This window comes from Amblyraja radiata, chromosome 5 (assembly GCF_010909765.2).
Source record: "Amblyraja radiata isolate CabotCenter1 chromosome 5, sAmbRad1.1.pri, whole genome shotgun sequence".
NCBI lineage: Eukaryota > Metazoa > Chordata > Chondrichthyes > Rajiformes > Rajidae > Amblyraja > Amblyraja radiata.
Window position 1 is genome coordinate 51,516,809 of NC_045960.1, and position 25,539 is coordinate 51,542,347.

General features: G+C 40.7%; 1 protein-coding gene across 1 annotated transcript in view; it reads right to left on the reverse strand.

The window, feature by feature from the left end:
• trdn (triadin) overlaps nucleotides 1–25,539 on the reverse strand; it is a 353,412-nt gene that overhangs the window by 169,836 nt on the left and 158,037 nt on the right. Inside the window, exons 19-25 of the mRNA XM_033022051.1 lie at nucleotides 23,406–23,447; nucleotides 17,067–17,099; nucleotides 13,482–13,523; nucleotides 13,244–13,261; nucleotides 11,949–11,993; nucleotides 5,744–5,791; nucleotides 2,282–2,329 (exon numbers count right to left, since the gene is read on the reverse strand). Coding sequence (XP_032877942.1) covers nucleotides 2,282–2,329; nucleotides 5,744–5,791; nucleotides 11,949–11,993; nucleotides 13,244–13,261; nucleotides 13,482–13,523; nucleotides 17,067–17,099; nucleotides 23,406–23,447 — 276 coding nt within the window. The remainder of the gene's footprint in view (nucleotides 1–2,281; nucleotides 2,330–5,743; nucleotides 5,792–11,948; nucleotides 11,994–13,243; nucleotides 13,262–13,481; nucleotides 13,524–17,066; nucleotides 17,100–23,405; nucleotides 23,448–25,539) is intronic.

A 25,539-nucleotide genomic window follows, 5' to 3' on the forward strand; every position in this document is an offset into this window, starting at 1 on the left:
CGCTGTGGGGGATGTTCATGTTATCGTGTATTGTGTTCTTTTTATTTGTATGATTGTATGGTAACTCAAATCTCACTGTACCAATTGGTTCATGTGACAATAAATATAGCTTGAACTTGAACTTAACTTGAACATGAACTTAAGCATATTGAGAGTGCGGATGTGAATGGAATGTTCCTTCTTAGATCACAGATGTAAGAAGAGAGTTGTGATTTTTTTTCAGTGTCATAAAAATATTTTAAAGACAGAGGTTGATAAATACTTGGTAGCCAGAAGACCAGTTGAAGTTGCAAGGCTCTCTGGTCTATAGTTCCCAGGCTTATCCTTGCAACCTTCTTAAATTGAGGCATAACATTAACCACCCTTGAGTCCGCTGGCACCTTACCTGTACCTAAAGCTGATTTATATATCATAGCCAGGGCACCTGCAATTCCTTCTCTAGCTTCCCATAGTAACCTCGGATATATCTGATCAGGCCCAGGAGATTTATCTGCCTTCAAACACCTTGGGACGTCCAACATCACCACCACCTAATAGGGACTGTCCTCAGAACATTTTCATTAACAATCCAAGTTCCCCAGTCTTCATATCTTTCTCCACGGTAAAAGCAAAGGAGTAATATTAATTGAGAGCCTTGCCTGTCTCCCGTGACTCCACTTAGATAAACGCTTTGGTTTCAGAGGTGCCCTATTCTCTCCCTAGTTATTCTCTTTCCCTTAATGTACTTACAAAATCTCTGTATTTTCTTCAAAAACATCTGCCAGAGCTATCTCCTGACCCCTTTTTTACCCTATTTATTTCCTTCTTAAATATGTGCTCCATAGTTTCCAAAACTCCTCCAGGGAGTTTTAAAAGCGTACCACTTTACAGACATTACTTTGCCTGCAAACAACCTATCACCATCAACTTTAGCAAGTTCCTATCTAATACCTGTACCATCAAAGTTGGCCTTGCCCCAATTCACAATTTTAACATGGGCCCATGCTGTCTTTATCCATAACTATTTTATAACTAAAGGTCACTGGGCTCACCAAGGACACTTCAGTCATTTGCCCTCCTCAATATCCTAAGAGTAGATTTTTCTACAAGCTTTTCTACTACTATAACCTCATTAAAGCCTTTAATTGTGAGCAACTGTGGACGTCAAACCATAATTTTGAATGTCCACAGATATCACTTTTCAATTTAAGGCATGTTACTTGGTCATACATAAGCCATGGCAACAACTATCAAAGAAGGCCTGTGTCAAACACGGCAGCCTTGATCCAATACATTTCTCAATCTTCTTACAATTTTACATCCAATGTTGACCGATTTCCAGTGGAAGTGAAGCTAATCTTCCCAATTCATGAAAAACTATCTACATCGGCGAGACCAAGCGCAGGCTTGGCGATCGTTTCGCTGAACACCACCGCTCAGTCCATCTTAACCTACCTGATTTCCTGGTGGCTCAGCACTTCAACTCCCCCTCCCATTCACAATCTGACCTTTCTGTCCTGGGCCTCCTCCATTGTTGGATCCCATTGTCAGGGATGCTTCTTGTTACTCTCAGCATGGCATTTTACATTATTTATCTAAGTAGGGTTAATCACCTGGTTTGACGGTAACATTACAGTAAGGGTTATGGCTGACCAAGAGTTACAGACAGTGTCTGAAACCAATTTAAGGAAACTTACAAGAGCTAAGGAATTGTTTAAATATTTTCTGCCATTTAGGCTTTTCTCCAATATTAGTGAATCATTTCTGATGGAATTTATGGCTCTGCCTACAGCACCAATTCCAACATTATAGCTTTCATAATTATTATTGTATTGGTCTCTGTAATGTGGCAAGTACAGAGATAATATCTTGATGCCAAACCATTATTACAATAATGTCTTCTGAGTGGCAGAGAACATATTAATGTTATACTTAAATGTTGTACTTCTACTTGTGTGTGAATGTGTGTGAGTGATTGGTGGTGGTTGGAGGGGCCGTAGGCGCAGATTGGCAGCCACGCTTCCGTCAGTCTGCCCCAGGGCAGCTGTGGCTACAGAAGTAGCTTACCACCACTGAGTATGACTGAGGAGTGAATGAATAATGCGATGTAAAGCGCCTTGAGTATTAGAAAGGTGCTATATAAATCCCATCCATTATTATTATTATTACTCATCAAAAAAATAATAATATAATGAGTTCCTCAAAGAAATGTTATTCTTTACAAAATGTCTACAGATCCTCCTTACTCTTGCATGCAATAAATAATTTGCAGTTAATAGAATTAAATCAACAAACGTTTTACCTTTTTCAACAAAGGCAGCAACGGTGGGTTTCTGTTTCTTTACTTTCTCTGTGAAAATAAAATTGCAGTTTAGCTTTTTCCCTGCACTGTTAATATACATCCTGTGTTCCGATCCATTCTGATGTCGGAGTTCCGATCATCCCGGAGAGAGGGCCTGAACATCGGGCCGTCTGTAACGGCGACTGCGGAGGGTTCAAAGGGCCTGACCACGGGTGAACAAAGAGGATGATGACTGAACTTTATTGCCGTCCCTCACAGTGGGAAACGTTGATTCCGCTGTGGGGGATGTTCATGTTATCGTGTATTGTGTTATTTTTATTTGTATGACTGTATGGTAACTCAAATCTCACTGTACCAATTGGTTCATGTGACAATAAATATAGCTTGAACTTGAACTTAACTTGAACATGAACTTGAGCATATTGAGAGTACGGATGTGAATGGAATGTTCCTTCTTAGATCACAGATGTAAGAAGAGAGTTGTGATTTTTTTTTCAGTGTCATAAAAATATTTTAAAGACAGAGGTTGATAAATACTTGGTAGCCAGAAGACCAGTTGAAGTTGCAAGGCTCTCTGGTCTATAGTTCCCAGGCTTATCCTTGCAACCTTCTTAAATTGAGGCATAACATTAACCACCCTTGAGTCCGCTGGCACCTTACCTGTACCTAATGCTGATTTATATATCACAGCCAGGGCACCTGCAATTTCTTCTCTAGCTTCCCATAGTAACCTCGGATATATCTGATCAGGCCCAGGAGATGTATCTGCCTTCAAACACCTTGGGACGTCCAACATCACCACCACCTAATAGGGACTGTCCTCAGAACATTTTCATTAACAATCCAAGTTCCCCAGTCTTCATATCTTTCTCCACGGTAAAAGCAAAGGAGTAATATTAATTGAGAGCCTTGCCTGTCTCCCGTGACTCCACTTAGATAAACGCTTTGGTTTCAGAGGTGCCCTATTCTCTCCCTAGTTATTCTCTTTCCCTTAATGTACTTACAAAATCTCTGTATTTTCTTCAAAAATATCTGCCAGAGCTATCTCCTGACCCCTTTTTCACCCTATTTATTTCGTTCTTAAATATGTGCTCCATAGTTTCCAAAACTCCTCCAGGGAGTTTTAAAAGCGTACCACTTTACAGACATTACTTTGCCTGCAAACAACCTATCACCATCAACTTTAGCAAGTTCCTATCTAATACCTGTACCATCAAAGTTGGCCTTGCCCCAATTCACAATTTTAACGTGGGCCCATGCTGTCTTTATCCATAACTATTTTATAACTAAAGGTCACTGGGCTCACCAAGGACACTTCAGTCATTTGCCCTCCTCAATATCCTAAGAGTAGATTTTTCTACAAGCTTTTCTACTACTATAACCTCATTAAAGCCTTTAATTGTGAGCAACTGTGGACGTCAAACCATAAATTTGAATGTCCACGGATATCACTTTTCAATTTAAGGCATGTTACTTGGTCACACATAAGCCATGGCAACAACTATCAAAGAAGGCCTGTGTCAAACACGGCAGCCTTGATCCAATACATTTCTCAATCTTCTTACAATTTTACATCCAATGTTGACCGATTTCCAGTGGAAGTGAAGCTAATCTTCCCAATTCATGAAATATTATCTACATCGGCAAGACCAAGCGCAGGCTTGGCGATCGTTTCGCTGAACACCACCGCTCAGTCCATCTAAACCTACCTGATTTCCTGGTGGCTCAGCACTTCAACTCCCCCTCCCATTCACAATCTGACCTTTCTGTCCTGGGCCTCCTCCATTGTTGGATCCCATTGTCAGGGATGCTTCTTGTTACTCTCAGCATGCCATTTTACATTATTTATCTAAGTAGGGTTAATCACCTGGTTTGACGGTAACATTACAGTAAGGGTTATGGCTGACCAAGAGTTTGCAGACAGTGTCTGAAACCAATTTAAAGAAACTTACAAAAGCTAAGGAATTGTTTCAATATTTTCTGCCATTTAGGCTTTTCTCCAATATTAGTGAATCATTTCTGATGGAATTTATGGCTCTGCCTACAGCACCAATTCCAACATTATAGCTTTCATAATTATTATTGTATTGGTCTCTGTAATGTGGCAAGTACAGAGATAATATCTTGATGCCAAACCATTATTACAATAATGTCTTCTGAGAGGCAGAGAACATATTAATGTTATACTTAAATGTTGTACTTCTACTTGTGTGTGAATGTGTGTGAGTGATTGGTGGTGGTTGGAGGGGCCGTAGGCGCAGATTGGCAGCCAAGCTTCCGTCAGTCTGCCCCAGGGCAGCTGTGGCTACAGAAGTAGCTTACCACCACCGAGTGTGACTGAGGAGTGAATGAATAATGCGATTTGATTATTGGAGGACAATTCCGGAAGTGGCGGCGCTGTGATACAGCTGCGGCTCGCCTGCAGTCTGTCTGTTTTTACTTTTTATGTCGTTTTTTTTTGTCTAATTTAGTAATTTTTTTTGGTTATTAGGTGGTGTTATGTGTGTGGGGGGAGGGTGAAACAGAGCTTTCTGTCTCTCCCTTCGGGGGAATGCGACTTTTTGTCGTATCCCCCTTCTCTTCCCCCGTCTGCGCTGAGGCCTAATGGCGGAGCTGGCGGCCTCCAACCTGCGACCGACCTCGAGGGTCCGGAGGTAGAGCCAGCCAGGACTCACCAACGCGAGGCTGGCCGTCTTCGAGCTGTGGCGACGTCCGGGTAGCGGCACGACTCGGCGCTCCGGTGAGGGCGAACGGTGCGGGGCTGAGACACTCCTGTGCGGCCGGCACGGCTACTGGCTGGAAGGCGCTCCCGAGCGAGCGGCCTGGTGCGGAGCTGAGACACTCCTGTGCGGCCGGCACGGCTACCGGCTGGAAGGTGCTTCCGTGGGGGCAGCCCGGTGCGGGGCTGAGACGCTGCCTTGTGGGCGGCCCGGTGCGGAGCGGAGACGGTGCTACGGCGGCTGAGGCGGCGGCGACCTGGATCCTGGGCTCGGCCGCGGGCCGGTGGAGGACAATGTCGGGAGCTCGCAGGGCACAGGCTGGTGCCTGTTTTCCGGAGCACCCGTTGCAACAGCTGCGGGCAGCTTCGACCACCCCCCGGGCCGCCATCGCCCGGTGGGGTATCGCCTCGGCGCAGAGGGAGAAGAGGAGGGAAGAGACAGTAACTCTAAGACTTTTGCCTCCATCACAGTGAGGAGGTGTTTGGTGAACTCACTGTGGTGGATGTTAATTTGTGTTTATTGTGTTTTGTTATTATTACATGTATGGCTGCAGGCAACAGCATTTCGTTCAGACCGAAAGGTCTGAATGACAAATAAAGGATTCAATTCAATTCAATTCAATTCAATTCAATTGAGTTCCTCAAAGAAATGTTATTCTTTACAAAATGTCTACAGATCCTCCTTACTCCTGCATACAATAAATAATTTGCAGTTAATAGAATTAAATCAACAAACGTTTTACCTTTTTCAACAGAGGCAGCAACAGTGGGTTTCTGTTTCTTTACTTTCTCTGTGAAAATAAAATTGCAGTTTAGCTTTTCCCCTGCACTGTTAATATACATCCTGTGTTCCGATCCATTCCGATGTCGAAGCTCCGATCATCCCGGAGAGAGAGCCTGGACAGCGGCCGTCCGTAACGGGGACTGCGGAGTGAGGCCCAGCGCAAATTGGAGGAACAGCACCTCCAATTTTTCACTTGGGTAGTGTAGAGCCCAGCAGTATGAATGTTGACTTCTCTAACTTCAGATAGCCCTTGGGCTTTCTCTCTCTATCCCCTTCCCCTTCCCAGTTCTCCCACTAGTCTTACTGTCTCCGCCAACATTCTGTCTTTGTCCCGCCCCCTCTCTTGACATCAGTTTGAAGAAGCGTCTCGACCCAAAATATTGCCCATTTCTTTTCTCCAGAGATGTTGCCTCACCCACTGAGTTACTCCAGCAGTTTGTGTCTACCTTAGACTATGCAAAAGCCATTTCAATGCACTGAAAAATTCCAATACTCAAAATCCTGCAATTTAATGGAAGAATAAGCAACTTTTCAAGAATATAATAGAATGCCATTTATTGTCATTCAGACAGACATGGTTCGAACGTAATTTCGTTCCTGCAGTCATAACATCCAAAAAAACACCAAGACACACAATGAACACAATTTACATAAACATGCATCACAGTAAATCTCCAAACACCTCCTCACTGTGAGGGAAGGCAAAAGTCTTGTCTCTTTCCTGTTCTTTATTCTTCTCCCACGGTCAAGCATTCCAACTGCTGTGTCAAGGCGACCGGGGCTCCCAATGCTAAAGCCCCTGGCGGGCGATGGTAAGTCCCGCAGCCGTTAAGGCCGCACCGGGCGATGTAAGGCCCTGCTCCGGGTCTTGATGTTAGAGCCCCCGGCGGGCAATGGTAAGTCCTGCGGCCGTTAAAGCCACGCCGGGCGATGTAAGGCCCAGTTCCGGGTCGTTTTAACCCCACAATTCGGGTGGGAGAAGTTGCCGTTGCGGGAGCTCCGAAAAGCGGTCTCCTACCAGGGACCTGAGAGCTTCCAATGTTACCGTCCACTGGGCCTGCAGCCGCGTGCCACCACAGCTCTCCATGCTCCAAAGTCGGCCGGCTCCGCGATGGTGAGTCCGCAGGCTCCACAACTGGAGCCCTCAGGTTGGTTCCGGTTGGAGGCCGCCGGCTGCACGATGTTAGGCCCAACGACAATGGAGACCCGACAGGGAAATGGTCAGGTCCCCGTACAGGGAAGAGATTAAAACGTTTCCCCCACCCCCACCTATACACATCTAAAACATAAAACAAAAAAGCATACACCTAACAGGACAAAAATAAAGAAAAGACGGACGGACTGCAGTCGAGCCGCTGCCACAAGGCGCCGCCACATCGAACATCATCTCCACCATTGATACCCATGTTTCTTCACAGACTGTCACATTGGGCAAGCAACATCATTCACATGCTAACTCTAAACTCTGGAAACAATAATTCCATTGCAAACTGTTATGGAAGATGATTTCCAATTTGACGGGGTAAAAACTTCAAGAATGTGCTGAAACTTCTTGTAGGAATGCCGATCCCTGGTAATCTCTGGCCCAAGACTACTCAAAGTGGAGAAGAAGCGTCTGAGCTGTATCAATTATTTCAAGGCAGTTATTCAGAAATACACAGCAGTGGTGGAAGGAGTGCACTGCCTCATTATCCATTCATCTGTCTCATCAGTCAACTTCTACCCCATATGTTGAAGAGTTTGCAGTTCCTATACTGTTCTTACTGGTCATATTAGAAGCCCCTAAGCCAAAGCAGAAACAAGTCATCCTTGATCCCAAAAAACTGCCCCTAAAAAGCAGAAAAATTCCTTGCACTTCTTCACTTCCCATACAAAAACAATGGTTTTCAAACATTTCCATTCATGGGGGCATCCAGCATACAGGATACAAAAATAGCAAATCATTGGATTGTTTTACAATTCCAGTACCTGGCACACACAAGGCTTCATTTGTTTATCAGATTTAGATGCTTAAAGACAATGTACATCTCTGTTTTAAATGCTCACAAGAGATATTCAGTGGGATATTTAGTATGCAAATTGCACACAGAAGTCAGTCAATTCATGCAAAAACTAAACCTATTCAATGAAACAGCTTTTAAAGGTGATGGAATGTATTTTTGAATGCAGTAATGTTCATTAGTTAAATCTAATGTATTAGTTAATAATGTGGAACCATCAAAAATGCACCTGTTTGTGTGAGTGTTCAAATGTGCAGAACTGCATAATATAAGGATTTTATTCAAGGTTAGCTATCCCCTGTAGAGTTGATCAGTTTAACATTCTGTGCTAAATGGATGCTTCTCAAGTAGAATAGAGAGAAATGCAGAGGATCAATAACAAGTACTGCAATGATACATCTTCAAATCATTAGTTTAAGAGTGTCAGTGGCAGCCAACTGCTTGACTGTAAATGTTAGGTGTCGTAAGGAGAATGAAAAGCAAAATAAGAAATGTGCACTGTGTGAGGAAAACACGAATAAATCAGATGAAAAAAGAATGTGGCCAGCTTGATAATAAGTAATAGACTTGCATTTGTTCTGATTTTGGAAATGATGCACTGGAAATTCATTTGCACCTTCCTGGAAATGAATTGACATTTGCAATATTGGTAATATTGTTTGAAAAAGCTCATCGTGCAAGATGTAAAACCGTATAACCTGGCTGTCTCATGTAAGACCACTGTGTTTTGGGCAGAGTCAGTATTGGGGTGAAATCTCATGCATAAGCACCACCTTTGCTCACAGCTCTGATATAGGAAGTAATCCTTAATGGCTCACACAATAGAGAGAGGACTCTTCCGGCTACTTTGAATGTTAACATGGAAGGGGTGACTCTGTGCAAAGGGGAAATGATGGGAGCAAGCTACAAGGAAGTAGTGTATAAATGCAGAATCACCTATTATGGATGCTTTGTACTTTTGGGAACCTTGCAATGCAGCCAAATGCCACCTCCACATGCAAAAGGCAAAAAAAAAAATCACTTCCTTCCAAAGGTCACCACGTGACTGTTACAATTGTTTTGACATCCACAGTGCAGCAAATAACAATAAAGCAGTTGTTCAATAGTTATTTGAGTGTGTTATTCACTAGAATTTCAAATGCAGCATTTTGCAGCTCAGCCAGATTGTTATGTGTGCAACAATGCAAAAGAAAAGTTTCCTCTGGGCTTATAATTAAATATACTTCAAAAATAACAACCTTATGTTTTGAAGGTTTCCATGGAATTTGTGAAATGTAGTCATGAATCGCGCACATTTCTTTTTAAAAAGTGGTGTTGCTGTGGTGTTGCTGTGGTGTTGCTGTGGTGTTGCTGTGGTGTTGCTGTGGTGTTGCTGTGGTGTTGCTGTGGTGTTGCTGTGGTGTTGCTGTGGTGTTGCTGTGGTGTTGCTGTGGTGTTGCTGGGAAGCTAGACACACAGTCCTATTCTTATTCTAGCATTGAAGCAACAGTGAGAGGTCACCCATTGTGCACACAATAGCTGAACTTCAGCATGAATACAGTTTGTCTTTCTGAACCAAACCCCTTATAATCCAATATTATTAGAATAGTGTAAATTTAGCTCACCATATACTCCCTCCTCTATATTCATATATATTATACTGCTTCAAATATTTATTCTGGTTTTTGTTCTGACAAATATTCTGCTCTCTACCTCTTCCATTGTCTTTGCCAAAGCAGTTTCTGCTCAATCTTACAAAACAATGCATCAAGGAATGTCCCTGAATTTTTCTATTCACTTCTTATGATAAATATAAAATTAAACTTTCTTGTCTCTACTTTCGTAATCAAAAATAATCTGTTCCAATTTTTGCGATTAATAGCTCTTTTAAGAAAGAGCTCCAGTCATCACCTCTCCTGTGTCTCCAGTCATCACCTCTCCTGTGTCTTCAGCCTCCCCACTTTACAATTGCTTTCTATTCTTGGCATCATCCTGGCAAATGTGCATTTAATGAGAACATAGATTTGTATTTAGTTGCTTTCAATAAATGTATGATGATTTTGTAACAGCTACACCTTACAGTGGCTTGCAAAAGTTTTCATATCCCTTGAACTTTTCCACATTTTGTCACGTTACAACCACAAACGTAAATGTATTTTATTGGGATTTTATGTGATAGACCAACACAAAGTGGTGCATAATTGTGAAGTGGAAGGAAAATGAAACATGGTTTTCAAATTTTTTTACAAATAAAAAACTGAAAAGTGTGGCGTGCAAATGTATTCAGCCCCCCTGAGTCAATACTTTGCAGAACCACCTTTCGCTGCAATTACAGCTGCAAGTCTTATGGGGTATGTCTCTACCAGTTTTGCACATCTAGAGACTGAAATTTTTGCCCATTCTTCTTTGCAAAATAGCTCAAGCTCAGTCAGATTGGATGGAGCGTCTGTGAACAGCAATTTTCAAGTCTTTCCAGAGATTCTCAATTGGATTTAGGTCTGGACTTTGACTGGGCCATTCTAACACATGAATATGCTTTGATCTAAACCATTCCATTGTAGCTCTGGCTGTATGTTTAGGGTTGTTGTCCTGCTGGAAGGTGAACCTCCGCCCCAGTCTCAAGTCTTTTGCAGACTCTAACAGGTTTTCTTCCAAGATTGCCCTGTATTTGGCTCCATCCATCTTCCCATCAACTCTGACCAGCTTCCCTGTCCCTGCTGAAGAAAAGCATCCCCACAGCATGATGCTGCCACCATCATGTTTCACAGTGGGGATGGTGTGTTCAGGGTGATGTGCAGTGTTAGTTTTCCGCCACACATAGTGTTTTGCATTTAGGCCAAAAACTTCAATTTTGGTCTCATCTGACCAGAGCACCTTCCTCCACATGTTTGCTGTGTCCCCCACATGGCTTGTGGCAAATTGCAAACGGGACTTCTTATGGCTTTTTTTCAACAAAGGCTTTCTTCTTGCCACTCTTCCATAAAGGCCCGATTTGTGGAGTGCACGACTAATAGTTGTCCTGTGGACAGATTCTCCCACCTGAGCTGTGGATCTCTGCAGCTCCTCCAGAGTTACCATGGGCCTCTTGGCTGCTTCTCTGATCAATGCTCTCCTTGCCCGGCCTGTCCGTTTAGGTGGATGGCCATGTCTTGGTAGGTTTGCAGTTGTGCCATACGCTTTCCATTTTCGGATGATGGATTGAACAGTGCTCCGTGAGATGTTCAAAGCTTGGGATATTTTTTTATAACCTAACCCTGCTTTTAACTTCTCCACAACTTTATCACTGACCTATCTGGTGTGTTCCTTGGGCTTCATGATGCTGTTTGTGACTTCTGAAGGCAATTGGTTGCACTGGATTTTATTTAGGGGTATCAGAGTAAAGGGAGCTGAATACTTTTGCACACCACACTTTTCAGTTTTTTATTTGTAAAAAAAATTGAAAACCATGTATCATTTTCCTTCCACTTCACAATTATGTGCCACTTAGTGTTGGTCTATCACATTAAATCCCAATAAAATACATTTACGTTTGTGGTTGTAACGTGACAAAATGTGGAAAAGTTCAAGGGGTATGAATACTTTTGCAAGCCACTGTATATTCCACCTCTGAAATTTGGTTTTATTGACCTTGAGGTACAGTTACTACTATATTATATACCTTGTACAAACAACTAAAAATATATTTCTACCATGACATTTAAGCCTGCCTTCCAAAAAATGTAAGCATTACACTAAAATGATGGCTAACTAATGTTATGTATTCTTTCCCCTGGAATGAAATGAGCTTGTACTCTTTAACGAGTGAGATGATTACAGTTTTTGAATTGTTTTTTAGCATAATAATTTCCATCCTGGTGCCATAGATATGTTATTTTTCCATGGAAAGTAATAATATGTTATTGCCTTCAGGAGAAAGCTCACGTTTATGATCTTGATTAACTTACTTTGATTACAGGAATTGCAATTTGCATTGTGTGTTTGATATATTGATTCCTCTACCATGATTGTAGTCATTAAAACATAGCTCTGTGCACAACATTTTTAATTTGTATAAACTTCAAAATATATGAAGTGTGTTAAACCAATAAATATCAGTGTAATGAAACATATCCACTACTACAGATTTTTGCTGTTTCCATTAGAATGATCAAAGATGCAATAACACTTAGATTATTAGACAATTACCTGCTTTCAAATCTTTTGATGGTTTCACTGCTGTTTCAGTTTTGACTGAAAGGAAATGAAAAAATATCTGCAATTCATTCCCAGCAATAACACCAATTTCTTTTGATTTAGCCAGAAGAAATATCAATATACTTGAGCAATCCTAGAATATATATGCAGCTCTAGTATCCAAATATATGCATTTGCCAAGTACAGAGAAATTCAAATATTTGTTATTAAGCATCTTAATTTTCTCCAGAGAATTATAGTTGAATTTAGTTCTATTAGCATGTCATTGTTGATGAAGGAGAGCAAAGGGATTAGACCATTTGGAAATCTCAATGATATTGGATCATTTATGACGTGAAAACCTCAGGATGAATGTGGTTCCTTCACATATTAGTGTGTGTGTCGCTAGAAGGTGCCTGTGAAATGGGTCACTCTTTTCTTGAACTGCCAAATTATGTAATCAATTTAGTGCTAGGAATGTATGAGGCCATGTCACAATGATAAACATGTTGGTGTGGGACTGAACTGCCATTCAGGCGGAACTAGCTAATAATGATTTGTTTACTTTCAAAAGAAATGAACTAGGTCAAAGATGGATACAAAAAGTTGTAGTAGCTCAGCGGGACAGGCAGCATCTCTGGATAGATGGAATGAGTGACGTTTCGGGTTGAGACATTTCTTCAGACCCATTCCTTCTCCCCAGAGATGCTGCCTGTCCCGCTGAGTTACTCCAGCATTTTGTGTCTATCTTTGGTTTAAGTGAAATTTAGCTGTGGAGAAAAAAACAGAGTAAATGTTTCAGCTCAGTGACCTTTCATCAGAATCCTGAGTTTACACATTTTTTATCTGCTGAGATGCTGGGCATTTCTAGCATTCTGATTTGGTTCTCAGATTGCCAGCATTTACAATATTCTGCTTCTGAGAGTGATGGAACATTTGGGATTAAAGGCAATCTGACAGTTTTCTTGCCCATCTTTACTGAGACAATCTTATGCTATAAAATCAGAATCTACTCTGTAAATTATGTTATGACAAGATATTGATCTCAGCTAAACAATCTGGCAGTTTATAACTGTAAATTCATATTCAGAAATCTATAGATTTAATTCAACCACAAATCCTTTAAATTAATTCATGGAAGTTCAACTTTGGATTTGTTTTACACTGTGCAAAAACATGATTGCACAGTAGATTGAGTAGAAGTGCAAAGATAATCATAAGAACATTTATTTTTGTTTAACTCCTACAAAAGTATTGTTTCTAAATTTCACAGTTTATGAATATAGCACTAAGGAAGCAATACTCACTCTTTTTAGTTTCTTTCACTGTACAAAAATAATATACATTATAGATTAGGATATTTTTAGAGTTTATCAATACAGTTGGGATATTTATTAATGTTCTCTCTTAAAAATAAACGTCAATGAATAGAATAATAATTGAAACAAAATCACCCGTTTTATGTTCCCCGATTATTGTGACCAGCAGATGGCATAATTGTATTTTATTTCCCAACTAAGAAATGGTGGATTGTTCAGTTCTTACCTGGTGCAGCAGGTGCCGTTTTGCGTTTCATCATAGTAGCTTCTGCAAGTTCCATAAGAGAAAGATCAATGCTTAAAGAACGTAAAATGTGTTGAAATATCCTTGTTCTATATATGTTATGCCTCAAAATCAAACTAATTGCAATGTAGTGAAACTTTCTACTTCACTCCATTAGCTGCTTGATGTCAAATCATCTCTGAAATATTTTTCTTCAATCAGCACATTGAGTGATGGGGAAGGATGGGTTTTGAATGGCACCAAGGCTGAGCCAATATTCTTACATTCCCCCTCCCTTACAACCCACAATAACACCTTATTATATGCTACCTTATCAAATGCACTTTAACTTTTGGTCATTTTTGTTACGTTAGTTTGTAATCCAGCTAGGCAATTGGCCAGTGCGTGCGTGCGTGTGTGATTTTTGTTTCATTTACTATATCTAACAAATCTACCATAGTTTTAGGTAATTTAAAAGTACATTTGTCACTGTTGCTAAGGTTAAATATGTCCTTAGCAACCAAATTTAACTTTCTCTTTGTTTTTGGCCGTTAATCCTTAACGCCCAATTTTCGAATGTGGGAACATTGTTTGTACGTTTGATATATCCGTTTTTGACATATCTAACACGTGTAGGTACTTTCCAGAGGTGTATCACGAAACTCAAAAACTAAGCCCTAAATCCTGCCTCGGCCCATATTTAAAAAAACATGACTGTCAGTAAAAGCCAAGAAAGGGAAGTCTTCAATTATTTTAATAGATTTCAGGCAAAATGATTGCAAAAATAATTGTTCCATTCCAGCACCACTTTGGGTAGGTTGGAGAGCCCATCCAAGCCTCCCACCAGATCTCATGACATTAGTGTCAAAAATTCAAACCCATTTAAAATCACAATGAGATCCTTGCTTTAATGAAATATTATCTTGGTTTACTCTTTTGAAGACATTAAAGCCCAATCTGAATGTTTCACATACGACTACTATTTTCCAGGGTAGGCATCAGCCATGCCAATCATGCACTGAGCTATGAGAAATGCTAATCCAGGCTGCTATGATGATGGAAGAAGACTTGGAAACAATGGTGGAGGTGCAGGATTAGAGAGCATGAGACTCCCAGGGAGCTCTACCCCCTTACTATGGCGAAAATCCAATCACACCCCATTGCTGTGAGCAGCCCCAGGCTCCTATAATCAGAAGTAGCACAAAACTCAGAGATGTGGTGATCTGTGGGCTGTAGTTATTAATTTACAGGTCAGGGAATCTTTACACAAAGTGACCAGCACCAACTTTTCTTTAAAAGCAATTACATGAATGTTTTAGTTTAGCTTAGTGTTACAGTGCAGAAACAGGCCCTTTGGCCCACCGTGTCCGCACTGACCTGCGATTCCCGCACATTAACACTATCCTACACACACACTAGGGACAATTTACACTTATATCAAGCCAATTAACCTACAAACCTGTACGGCTTTGGAGTGTGGGAGGAAACCGAAGATCTCTGAGAAAACCAACGTAGTCACAGGGAGAACATACAAACTCCATATAGACAGCACCCGTAGTCAGGATTGAACTCGGTGCTGCAAGTGCTGTAAGGCAGCAACTCTACATCTGCGCCACCGTGCCGCCCCTAATTATTTTTGTTTACATATATAAACAGGGAACACTTTAATTTTCACGTAATTTTTTTTTCAGCATAATGTAATCTTCATTTTATTGTGAGTTTGCTAAATGATTAAAATAAACTTGCTCAACAAATGTGCCAAATACGGCAGAGAAATAAAGTTCTATGCTGGCGAATTGCATCGGAAAGTCCGTTGTCCAATTTGTTGATGGACAGGATGTCAATAAGGAATGGACACTTCAAAACAAGCACAATGTGCGTTTACATTGCATAATTTACACAAGAAATTGTTGCAAATGAGTCAACATTTTGGACATTGACCTAGGATGTCACAGAGGTGCAGCTGATGGAATTGAGGGTGACAGCATTAGTTTTGATTCTGATCTCTAGCAAGTCTGCGGTGTTTTGGTCGTTCTTCCTGTGACTGTATGGTTTACCTCCGGGTGCTCCAGTTTCCTCCCATATCCTAATGACATGTGGATTTGTAGGTTAATTGGCATCTGTAAAATTGGCCCTACTGTGTAGGGAGTGGCTGCGAAAGAGGGATAACATGGAACTAGTGAAAATGGTGAACAGTGGTCATCCTGGACTCGGTGGGCCCATGAGCCTGTTTTGTATGCTCCATCTCTAAACAAAACTAAACTAAACTAAGAATAGCATCATGGAGGGATAGACGGGAAAGTCCACATCTATTTTACTCACCCAACAGAAATAGACCTTCAGCCCAGAGACATTAGGTTAGACGAACTAGGTACCAATGTCTGACTATGGGAGTGTGTAGAGGGTCACCTGAAATGAACGAAATTGGGAGTCTGCCGGGTTCCACCCGCTGCATGCTGACCTGGGGACCCCCCAAGGGGCCAAACAATGGGTGCTAAATTCATGAGTGAGGTGCCACTTAAATCCACTACCATGGTGTGCTCACTGCCACGCCTATATCAATAACACAAATGGCAGACATTTTTCCCCACTGTAAAAGGCCCGCCAGAGCCCCACAAAGGGCCTAAAAAATGGGCTAGCATATAGACGAGCAACGTACGACTCAAAAATAATGCCAAATGAACAAGTTGAGTTCATAGAGTACAAAATGGGTTACGCCAGACAAGTAGTCCGCTGCACTACAGGTACCAGACACTCCAGAAATGGACGCCCTAGTCCACTAGTCCAACTAGGCTAGCCTAGATATTGTGGGTACCAGCTAAAACCAAGTTTAAATGATCTATCACACCTTTTGGAATATAAATTGACCTATGACAGAGCAATTATCCACTGCCTTGGGTCTACCAGACCCCCTAAATGGGCCCTTGGGCGTACCTGTAGTGCAGCAGACTACTTGTCTGGCTTAACCCATTTTGTACTCTATGAACTCAACTTGTTCATTTGGCATTATTTTTGAGTGGTACCTTGCTCGTCTATATGCTAGCCCATTTTTTAGGCCCTTTGTGGGGAGTCTGGCGGGCCTTTTGCAGTGGGGAAAATATCCGCCATCTGTGCTGTTGATATAGACGTGGTAGTGAGCACACCATGGTAGTGGATTTAAGTGGTACCTCACATCTATTTAGCACCCATTTTTTGGCCCCTTACAATACAATACAATACAATACAATTTATTGTCATTTGAGCCCCAGTGAGACTCAAACGAAATTTTGTTTCCACAGCCATACAAACAAAAACAATGTCCTACAGACATACACACAATTAAGTTCACACAAACATCCATCACAGTGAACCCACTGTGATGGAAGGCAAAAGTATTTTCTCTGGGGGGTTCCCCAGGTCTACATGCTGCGGGTGGTACCCGGCAGACTCCCAATTCCGTTCATTTCAGGTGACACTCTACACACTCCCATAGTCAGACATTGGTACCTAGTTCGTCTAACCTAATGTCTCTGGGCTGAAGGTCTAAAATTGAAAAAGTGGAGTACATTCTTACCATAATGCCAGCTGAAAGTAATATTTACTACTTACTTTTGGTGGCCTGATCAACATCATTCTGTTCAACTGAGGATAACAAGGGATTAAAAATCAGTTTAAATTTAAATGGTGTTCAGTTTTAAAATCCGTTATTAAGTACCCATAGATTCATTGGTATTTCCCAATGTAAAGTAATCTTACAGCTTGCATCAATAAATGAAGTGGAAAATATACTGTATCCTCTCTCTGAGAACCTTTGTAGCCTGATAGATGAAATGCCACATGGGAGTGATTGATTTACTTCATTGCTTCAGCTAAAATTAATTTAACCTTATCTCATTACTAGTCAGTGCCTTCAGGTGGAGAAGAGGGTACAAAATAGCCTTTATGTTTCTGAGCCAATGGCAGTACATTTTGTATTAAAATGATGAATTAATATAAAAATCATATACCTCCCACTGCCTCGGCAAGGTTAGCAGCACAATCAAGTACGAGTCGCACCCTGGCCACTCCATCATCTCCCCTTTCCCATCAGGCAAAAGGTTTAGAAGTGTAAAAACGCACAGATTTGGAGGCAGTTTCTTCCCAGCTGATACCAGGCAACTGAATCATCCTACCACAACGAGAAAGCAGTGCTGAACTGCTATCTACTTCTTTGATGACCCTCGGACTGTCCTTGATCGGACTTTGCAGACTTTTCCTTGCATTAAACGTTATTTCCTTGTCATGTATCTATACACTATAAATGGATCGATTGTAGTCTTGTATTGTCTTTCTGTTGGTTGGTTAGCACGCAACAAAAGCTTTTCACTCTACCTCGGTACACGTGACAATAAACTAAACTAACTAACTAACCATTACAAACAATTTGTGGTTGGACTGTGATGTAGACTGTGAGTGAGAATGTACTACCAATGTGAGAATTCTGAAAGACATTGCAAGCTGTAGACTGATACATGATTTGTTACCGAGCCACAACAATTGAACACTTTTGTCATGACGAGATCATTGCATTGCACCATTTGAAGAAAATGTGTATTTTCAATGTATACAAATTCACCAGCTCTCATAAACATCCACGCCTCTCACGTGTGTGGGTTTCTGGCTTTGCTTTGGCATCCTGAACTGAAGAATATGACTTGCTGGAACATCTGCAGTTACCTTTTGAACAATATGACTTGCTGTTGCTTTATGGCACTACAATAATAATTTGTTCCAGGAATAGACAGAACATCACATACTTTTTCAGTGTTATCAGGGTTACCTCTCGCTGTGATCATTTGATGCATGTCTGACATTTTTTCCAATTTGTGTCAAATACCGTTTGGATTATAGATTTGATTTGCTTTGACTGTCTCATTTCTGCACCTCAGACTTGCTCATTGATTATAACGTCTGAATTATATGATAATATTATCTTTTTCTCTTGCTGTTGACTTTTGTTTCAATTGCATTCTTTCCACTCTCGTTTCCAAGATGGGCAGTACGATGCTGTTTGAAGATGACACAGCTCTGCAGTTGAAATCAATGGTAGAATAGAGTGCAGCGCAGAAGGCAAACAGGAAATTGGCTAAACCAAGGTTCGGTGTATCACTTGAGGAAACATCTAATGCTTCCTCAGGGATGCTTCACTACACATACAGCATTTTACAGCAGGCAGACAAAGGAGAAATGAATAATTGCTTGATGCCAGCATATTTTATGAAGCATTTATAGAAATATGAACTGAACTATAGTTCACTGCCGTTCACAAGCTCCTTGAGTGGTCATATTTTGGAAAAAAAAATGATTGCAGCTCTTCAATCATTCAATTTCTATTGTACAAGTACCAGATGTCTGACTTCCATCTATTTACAATGATGATGAAGGGACCCAAGAAACTGATAATTCCTCTGCCAAAAATTGACATGAATGCTTTGGTATGATAAAAATCTGTAAAGTATAGGGTTCTTCGATGGTGCTGCTCAGCTTTATTGACATATTATACAAATTGACTTTGCTCCATTTTGAATGTTATCAGCACATGGCCAACAGACATGTGGATGCACAGGGGCAAAGCTGGTAGAACTGCTGCCCCAAAGATTCAGTGTCCCAGGTTTAATCCCAACTTTGAGTGTGAGTAAGTGGTAAAGCCTGGGGGTGGAAGGATCAGGCAGTCTCCCATTAAACAACCTTGAGCTGCTGACAGCTCAAATCTTCTTCAGCAAAATGGATGTATTTCTTCATTTGGAAGCGTGTGCAAACTGGATAAAGCTCTCACAGTACATTCATAGTCTGGTTTCCAGAATTCATCTTGCTCTGTCACTTTACAAATCTCAAACTCCTCAAAGTCCTCATTTACAAATGTAGTGTAAAAATCATTCCTTACACCAAAGCTTTAAAGTGCAAATAGTATTTTGCTCTGAAGAACAAACATTTGGTTGCATAATAACTGTACATTTTGCTCGATTTTGCCTTCTGGAGGACACCAATAGGGTTTAGGAAATAATACAGTTTGTAATCCATAACTATGACAAAATACTTGCTAGCCTGTTGCCATTTCAAACTTCAATTATAATTGCATACACTTCCATTTCAGTTTGTATGTAGTTTTGCTGATGTTTGTTGAGAGTTGAGACACGATTGGCTTTTCTTTTCCACCATCCATAACATCCCTGTCATATAACAATTCTCCAATCAATATCTGTTGACTTGTAGCAAATGTTGTCTGCTGTCATTTATCCACCACCAATTCCCATTCTTCTTAAGATGTTGATGCAGTGGGGTCAAAACCATAGCGGTATCTGACACGAATCAGTGATAATATTGAATCATTTCCAAAAATGATCAGAGTTCTTTTATATTTAGTAGGTGAGCTGGTCTTCACCGTTCCACCAGTTTTGCCTTTGATTGGATGTAGCCCACTTGCATCCAACTTCAGACCAAGAAACACAACCTCTGACTATGCAAAAACACACACCAGATTGCTAAAGCTTCATCATATTCTGTTGGTGGAGGTGGAAGTGCTTCTGAATGTGTTCCACAATGCGTAGAACATCTTCCAACGTGTGAATTAAGTGATTTTGCTGGTTTCAGAGGTAGCCATCATTACCCTGCAAAACATTGCTCAATGAGCACTTAAAAGCCATTGTTGAGTAATTGCTTCTGTATGTACTGTAAGAGAGATATTTCTAACTTTCATCATCTGGATCAAGTTGCGTGTAGGCAAGAGATAAAACCAGTTTTATGAAAATCTTAAATCGAGGCAGCTGTGTGTGTGCAGATTTTAATATGTCTGCGAAGAATACAGCTCATCCGTACAGCCATATTCACTTAATTTGTAATCGCCATACTTACTATCCTATCCATCTTCAATGTCAGTGTCATTGGGATATCTACACTACATACTGTATGTGTGATATAACATCATCTTGGGTCTATTTGATATAAGCACCACTTGTTTTCTCGTTGTTGTCTTTTGATAAGAATAAAGTACACATTGAGTTAAAGCTGGCAAGTGATTGAAATATTCACAGGTCAGGCAGAATCTGTGGAGAGAGCAACAGTCAATAACCATTCATCATTACTTGGCAAACTTTGTTTCTCACTGCTAGCTGTGTTCCTCTCTTCGCAGCCTGCTGTCAGATCTACTGAATAGTACAGGTTTGCCTCACCTGCATGTGTTTCTTTTATTTTCAATTGTACGCAGTCTTATTTTGAAGCTCTTGGTGTTCCATAGCTACTGTAGTAGTTAGAGCTGACCATATATCTGGCTCAGCCTATTGCCTCTATTATAACCACTGGCCACACGCTGTGAGTTGCTTTCACCTGGACTCCATTTCTTTCTCGATTAAAGAACTTTTCTTCAACGTGGTTCTTTTGGGAATAATGTACTGCCTGTGCTTTCCAGACTGGTTTGATTTTGCTATTGGTATGTACTGTATTTGTATCTACTATGTGATGAATCTTCTGCAGACATCTTTGAAGCCATCATCATATCTGCATATCTGTCTCAAAATATGACTTTTGAGGTGTGGATGCTGAATAGATCTTTCTATTAAATCTTAGTTATTTGAGGCACTCCTTGAGCAATACTGCTGGTCCATGTGGCATGTGCCGATGATACTGCTGGACCAGCAGTATTTACTTCAATATTTGCCTAAAAAGGGATTTCAGATCAAGGGTGCTGCTCATCATTGATAAGTGACTTAACGTCTTGCCGCTCTGTCAGGCTACATGCCATTAATCAGCATTGTAAATTTAAAGTCTTGTTTCTTCACACCATGGCAATCTGTAGCCCTGGCAGAACTCTTCCATGTCTGATATTTACAGATTCCCTCTCTGTTTTTTCTTACAGTAGTACCCCATCCCTGTGCCTGTACTGCATTGGAACCAACACTCCCATTTGTTCTTTGTACTCTGATTTGCACACTTATACTACGTTCTTTCTTCCGTGTGTGCAATATTTGGTCTTCTTAAACAAAAAGCATGTGGGCAATTATTGCTCTGATTTAGAACACAGATTAATGCTGCTTATGATCAACTGGTTCTACATTCATTATCACTACATTTGTACTTGGCAAGAGACAGACTTCTTTAAAATTTCTGCTGTCTTGATTGAAATTGAAACACTGTAAATCAGATAAATGTGAGGCTCTTTGTGCCTAACAGCATAGATTGGATTCTTTCATTATTAAAACCACACATAAATCTGATTTATAGAGCATGATCTAAAAATTTGCCAGAATTAAGTTGGTAGGATAGAGCTTTCAACATGACAATTTGTTCACTCTGTTTTTTTCCCTCCATTTTCTGGTTGTGGTACCAAAGTTGTAGCTCCCCTCTCTTTCCAGTTAAAGTATATTAAAGTGACAATAAACTCACTTGAACTAGAACTTGGATTTTCAGCTTCTGCATGACCTCTACACGCAGGATATCCCCAGCTTTTTGTGGAGTGTGAGCTATACGCTTAGTCAATATCTGTGAGCAAAATCACTTTCTTTCTCTCTGCCATTGAAGCTATTCAGTGAATGTGCTTTCTTAACATGGTCTTCCACCTGAGGGGATTTGTTTACGACGAAAAAGCATTCTATCCTTTCCATGGTGGGTGGTTGACAACACTCGATGTATGGACAAGCTGATTCTGAAGCACCGTTTTGATTATTTGAGCACCATTTTGTCCTGTTCACCTACAAAACTGCAATGTAAATCTCAAAGCCCCTGTGTGCTTACTTTTCTACACATTGCTTTTTTGTCTTACTGCTATTTAACTGTTAGCTTCTCTCTCTCCCTCTCCCTGTGCTGCACCACCACTATGCCACCCATTTGCAGTACTTAACTTGCTATAGCTGAGCATATTGCTGCGGCTCACTATACACACAGGGACTTTAACAATCAACTATTTTTTTCTCTGAAGTGCATGTTTTAGTTGTTCTCTGGATGAATGCTGTCAATGAGTACTGATGCAAAGCTTTTGTGAAAATCAAATTATGACTTTTCCAGCTGGTGCCAATCCACATCATAATGGAGGCTATTGTCATTATTGATGTGGATTGGCCACAAGTAGAAAATTGGAATCGTAATGTGTGCCAGGGTGGTAGAGCTAGCGTAGGTTGACGAGAATAGTTTAGGTTACAATACAAGCATCTGTAATATAGAGCAACAGCAACAGCCAAAAATACGGTGCACGTCACGATGATGTCATTAATCTATCCATATGTTTGAAATATATATTGTTAATTAATTGAAAATAGCTTTAAAGAAGTAGAAACAAGGAACTGCAAATGCTAATTTACCAAGGAAAGACACAAAATGCTGGAATAACTCAACGGGTCAGGCACAATCTCAGGAGAACCTGGATAGGTGACATTTTGGGTCGAAATGTTACATCTCCATGTTCTCCAGAGATGCTGCCTGACCCATTGAGTTACTCCAGTGTTTTGTGTCTTTCCGTAGCTTTAAACAATTCTTAGTAGCTCCTTTTGATCAAAATTATGAAATTAACTGATGAACTTCTGTTCATTACCAATTCCAAATATTTATGCCTGATATGTTTCTCAGCAAGAGTATCCTTGACATGGCATGACCATTAAAATAGCACATTAGATAATTAGGCAGAATTCCTATTGGAAACAATTAGGTTAACATTAGGAAGTTAAATAAATGCTTGAAGTACATGCCTTAGGAAAAGAAACGGGCAGCTGGACAATAGATTCATTACACATTAGAATCTGCAAAGCTTTCATATTGCCATCACATTAAGCCTTTAGCAAATTTCTAATGAAATACCTGATGTTGCCATTAGAATGCCATCAATCTCAATGCAGGATTTATTGAAGCATTGTTTCAGACATGCAGCTTATTCTTTCAGGTAAATCACTCGTATGCCAGTGCATGTGTATGCATTTGTCAAACCTTTTGTTTCTTTGAGAGCAGGAGGAGACAATTTCTTCTTTGCTGAATAGGAAAACAATAATAATCTGCTTTTATTAAACACAATATATAAGGGCTAATCACAGATCTGAGGAAATAACCAGGTCGCTGAATTCCAATGAATGCACAGATTGACAACAAATCCGAGAAAATGTTTACCTCCCTGTCATGATTAGTTCCTCTTGGAATCATGAGCCAGCCATTGATAGCATAATAATAAAGCTTTACAATTGAACTGAAAAGGAAATGATTAAAAGGGTTGAACTAATCACCTAATGCAACTGAGAATTCTCCCATCATGTGTGCAAAGGGGACCCAGACGCGGCGCCGACAGACAAGAGGCCGAAGCAAGGAAGCCGAAGCCAAAAAAACGAATAGAAACGAGGCCGAACGCCAATGAACCGAAAGAGTCCGAAGACAAAACGGCAACTAACCGAAAGGATGGGACGCCGAAATGCAAACTAACCGAAAGCAAACTCACCGAATGGCCGCTCTGTCGAAACGCCACCTACCCAAAAGGCGGCGTCGCCTACAGGCCAAAGGACCGACTGCCGCTCAACAGAAAAGTCCAATAACGGACTTGACGTTGCTGAGGGGCGGGACTTGTCAGCGATTGGTCCAGCCCCCGCTCCCTCTCCCATCTCTCTCTCCCCTTCTCTCTCTCCTCCGTCTCCACCCGTGGGAGCGTCTCACAGTGACTGACCATGATGCACCGCCATCGGACCCCCACACCAGGTTGATTAACCCCCCCCGACTTTGACACCCACACCGGGTGATTCACCCCGGCCGCGGGGACAGACGGTTTATATATTACCATCTCGGTGTTTGCGGAACGCACCCAAGCTCCCACGCACAAAACAGGCAGCATCTCTGGAGAGAAGGAATGGGTGACGTTTCATGTCGAGACCATTCTTCAGAGTGCATCTGAAGGGTCTCGACCCGAAACACCACCCATTCCTTCTCTCCAGAGATGCTGCCTCTTCAGCTGAGTTACTCCAACATTTTGTGTCTATCTTTGGTGTGACAGTTGTGTAGTTTCATCGGCTTCGTGTATTGAGCGCTGAGGAGAGACACTGTACATGCCGCTTGCATCTATTCAAACAAGTGCGCTCAAATTGAAATCCCACATCTTTGCGAGGGAGGGGTGGAATAGATGTAATCACCCGCTAAAACAAAGACCGTTAGGACAGGGAAATAATGCCACCAGTTAATTAACCATGTTCTCGAATGTAAATGATTTTTAAGGATTGAGAAATAAATGTGAGAAGTCTTGAAAAGGAAATCAAATTAGAATAAAATAAAATTTGGATGAAGGCAGAGGAAACTAAGGACAGAAAGAAAAAGAATGAAAATAAAATGCTGTAATAAATTCAAAATTTGACATCTTTAATATTTTCCAAAAATATTATGCATGCTAAAGGCACAAAACTAATCATTTTCCTGGAATTATTCATTTGCAATCATTAACAATCAAAGGTACACACATATTTTCGGCACTGAGCTCAATGGGAAATTAATATGAAAATGTAGCAATATGCATATCTTGAGGCGGTTAATTGCAAAATATTATTTTTGTGATGCTGATAGCGTAGCAGCACAAATCAAGCAGTAACTAATGGTAATCCATTCTACCGAGGGAGGTCTCCTTGCTGCAACTTTCTGGGCCTTTTACATATTAATAATATGTTCAAATGCCTATATTTACCCTCCCCTTTGTTTTCCACTGCTTTCTGGGTACGTGCATGTGTATGTGGCGTTTCAAGATGACTATGTGACCTGAAAAGGGATTTAGAATCAATTTATATTGATACTAAATTAAATTTATCTACCCAGAGATTAAACCTCTAATTTACATTTTACAGGAATGCCGATTACTGTAGATTAAGTCAAAGCATACAAAATGATTATTACATTTCACATATCAACACAGTTTGAAATAAGGATTCATTAAGGCATTTAATTAAATGTTCACCATTCATTGGAATAGTGTATTTAAGTGAGATCCATTTAGGCTGAGTTATGGATTACAGATTTAGGAGATTGTGCTCATTTTAATGTCAGTTCTACTGACCAACTCCACATGCTGTATCATTGGTCAAGTCTTAGGCTTTCTACC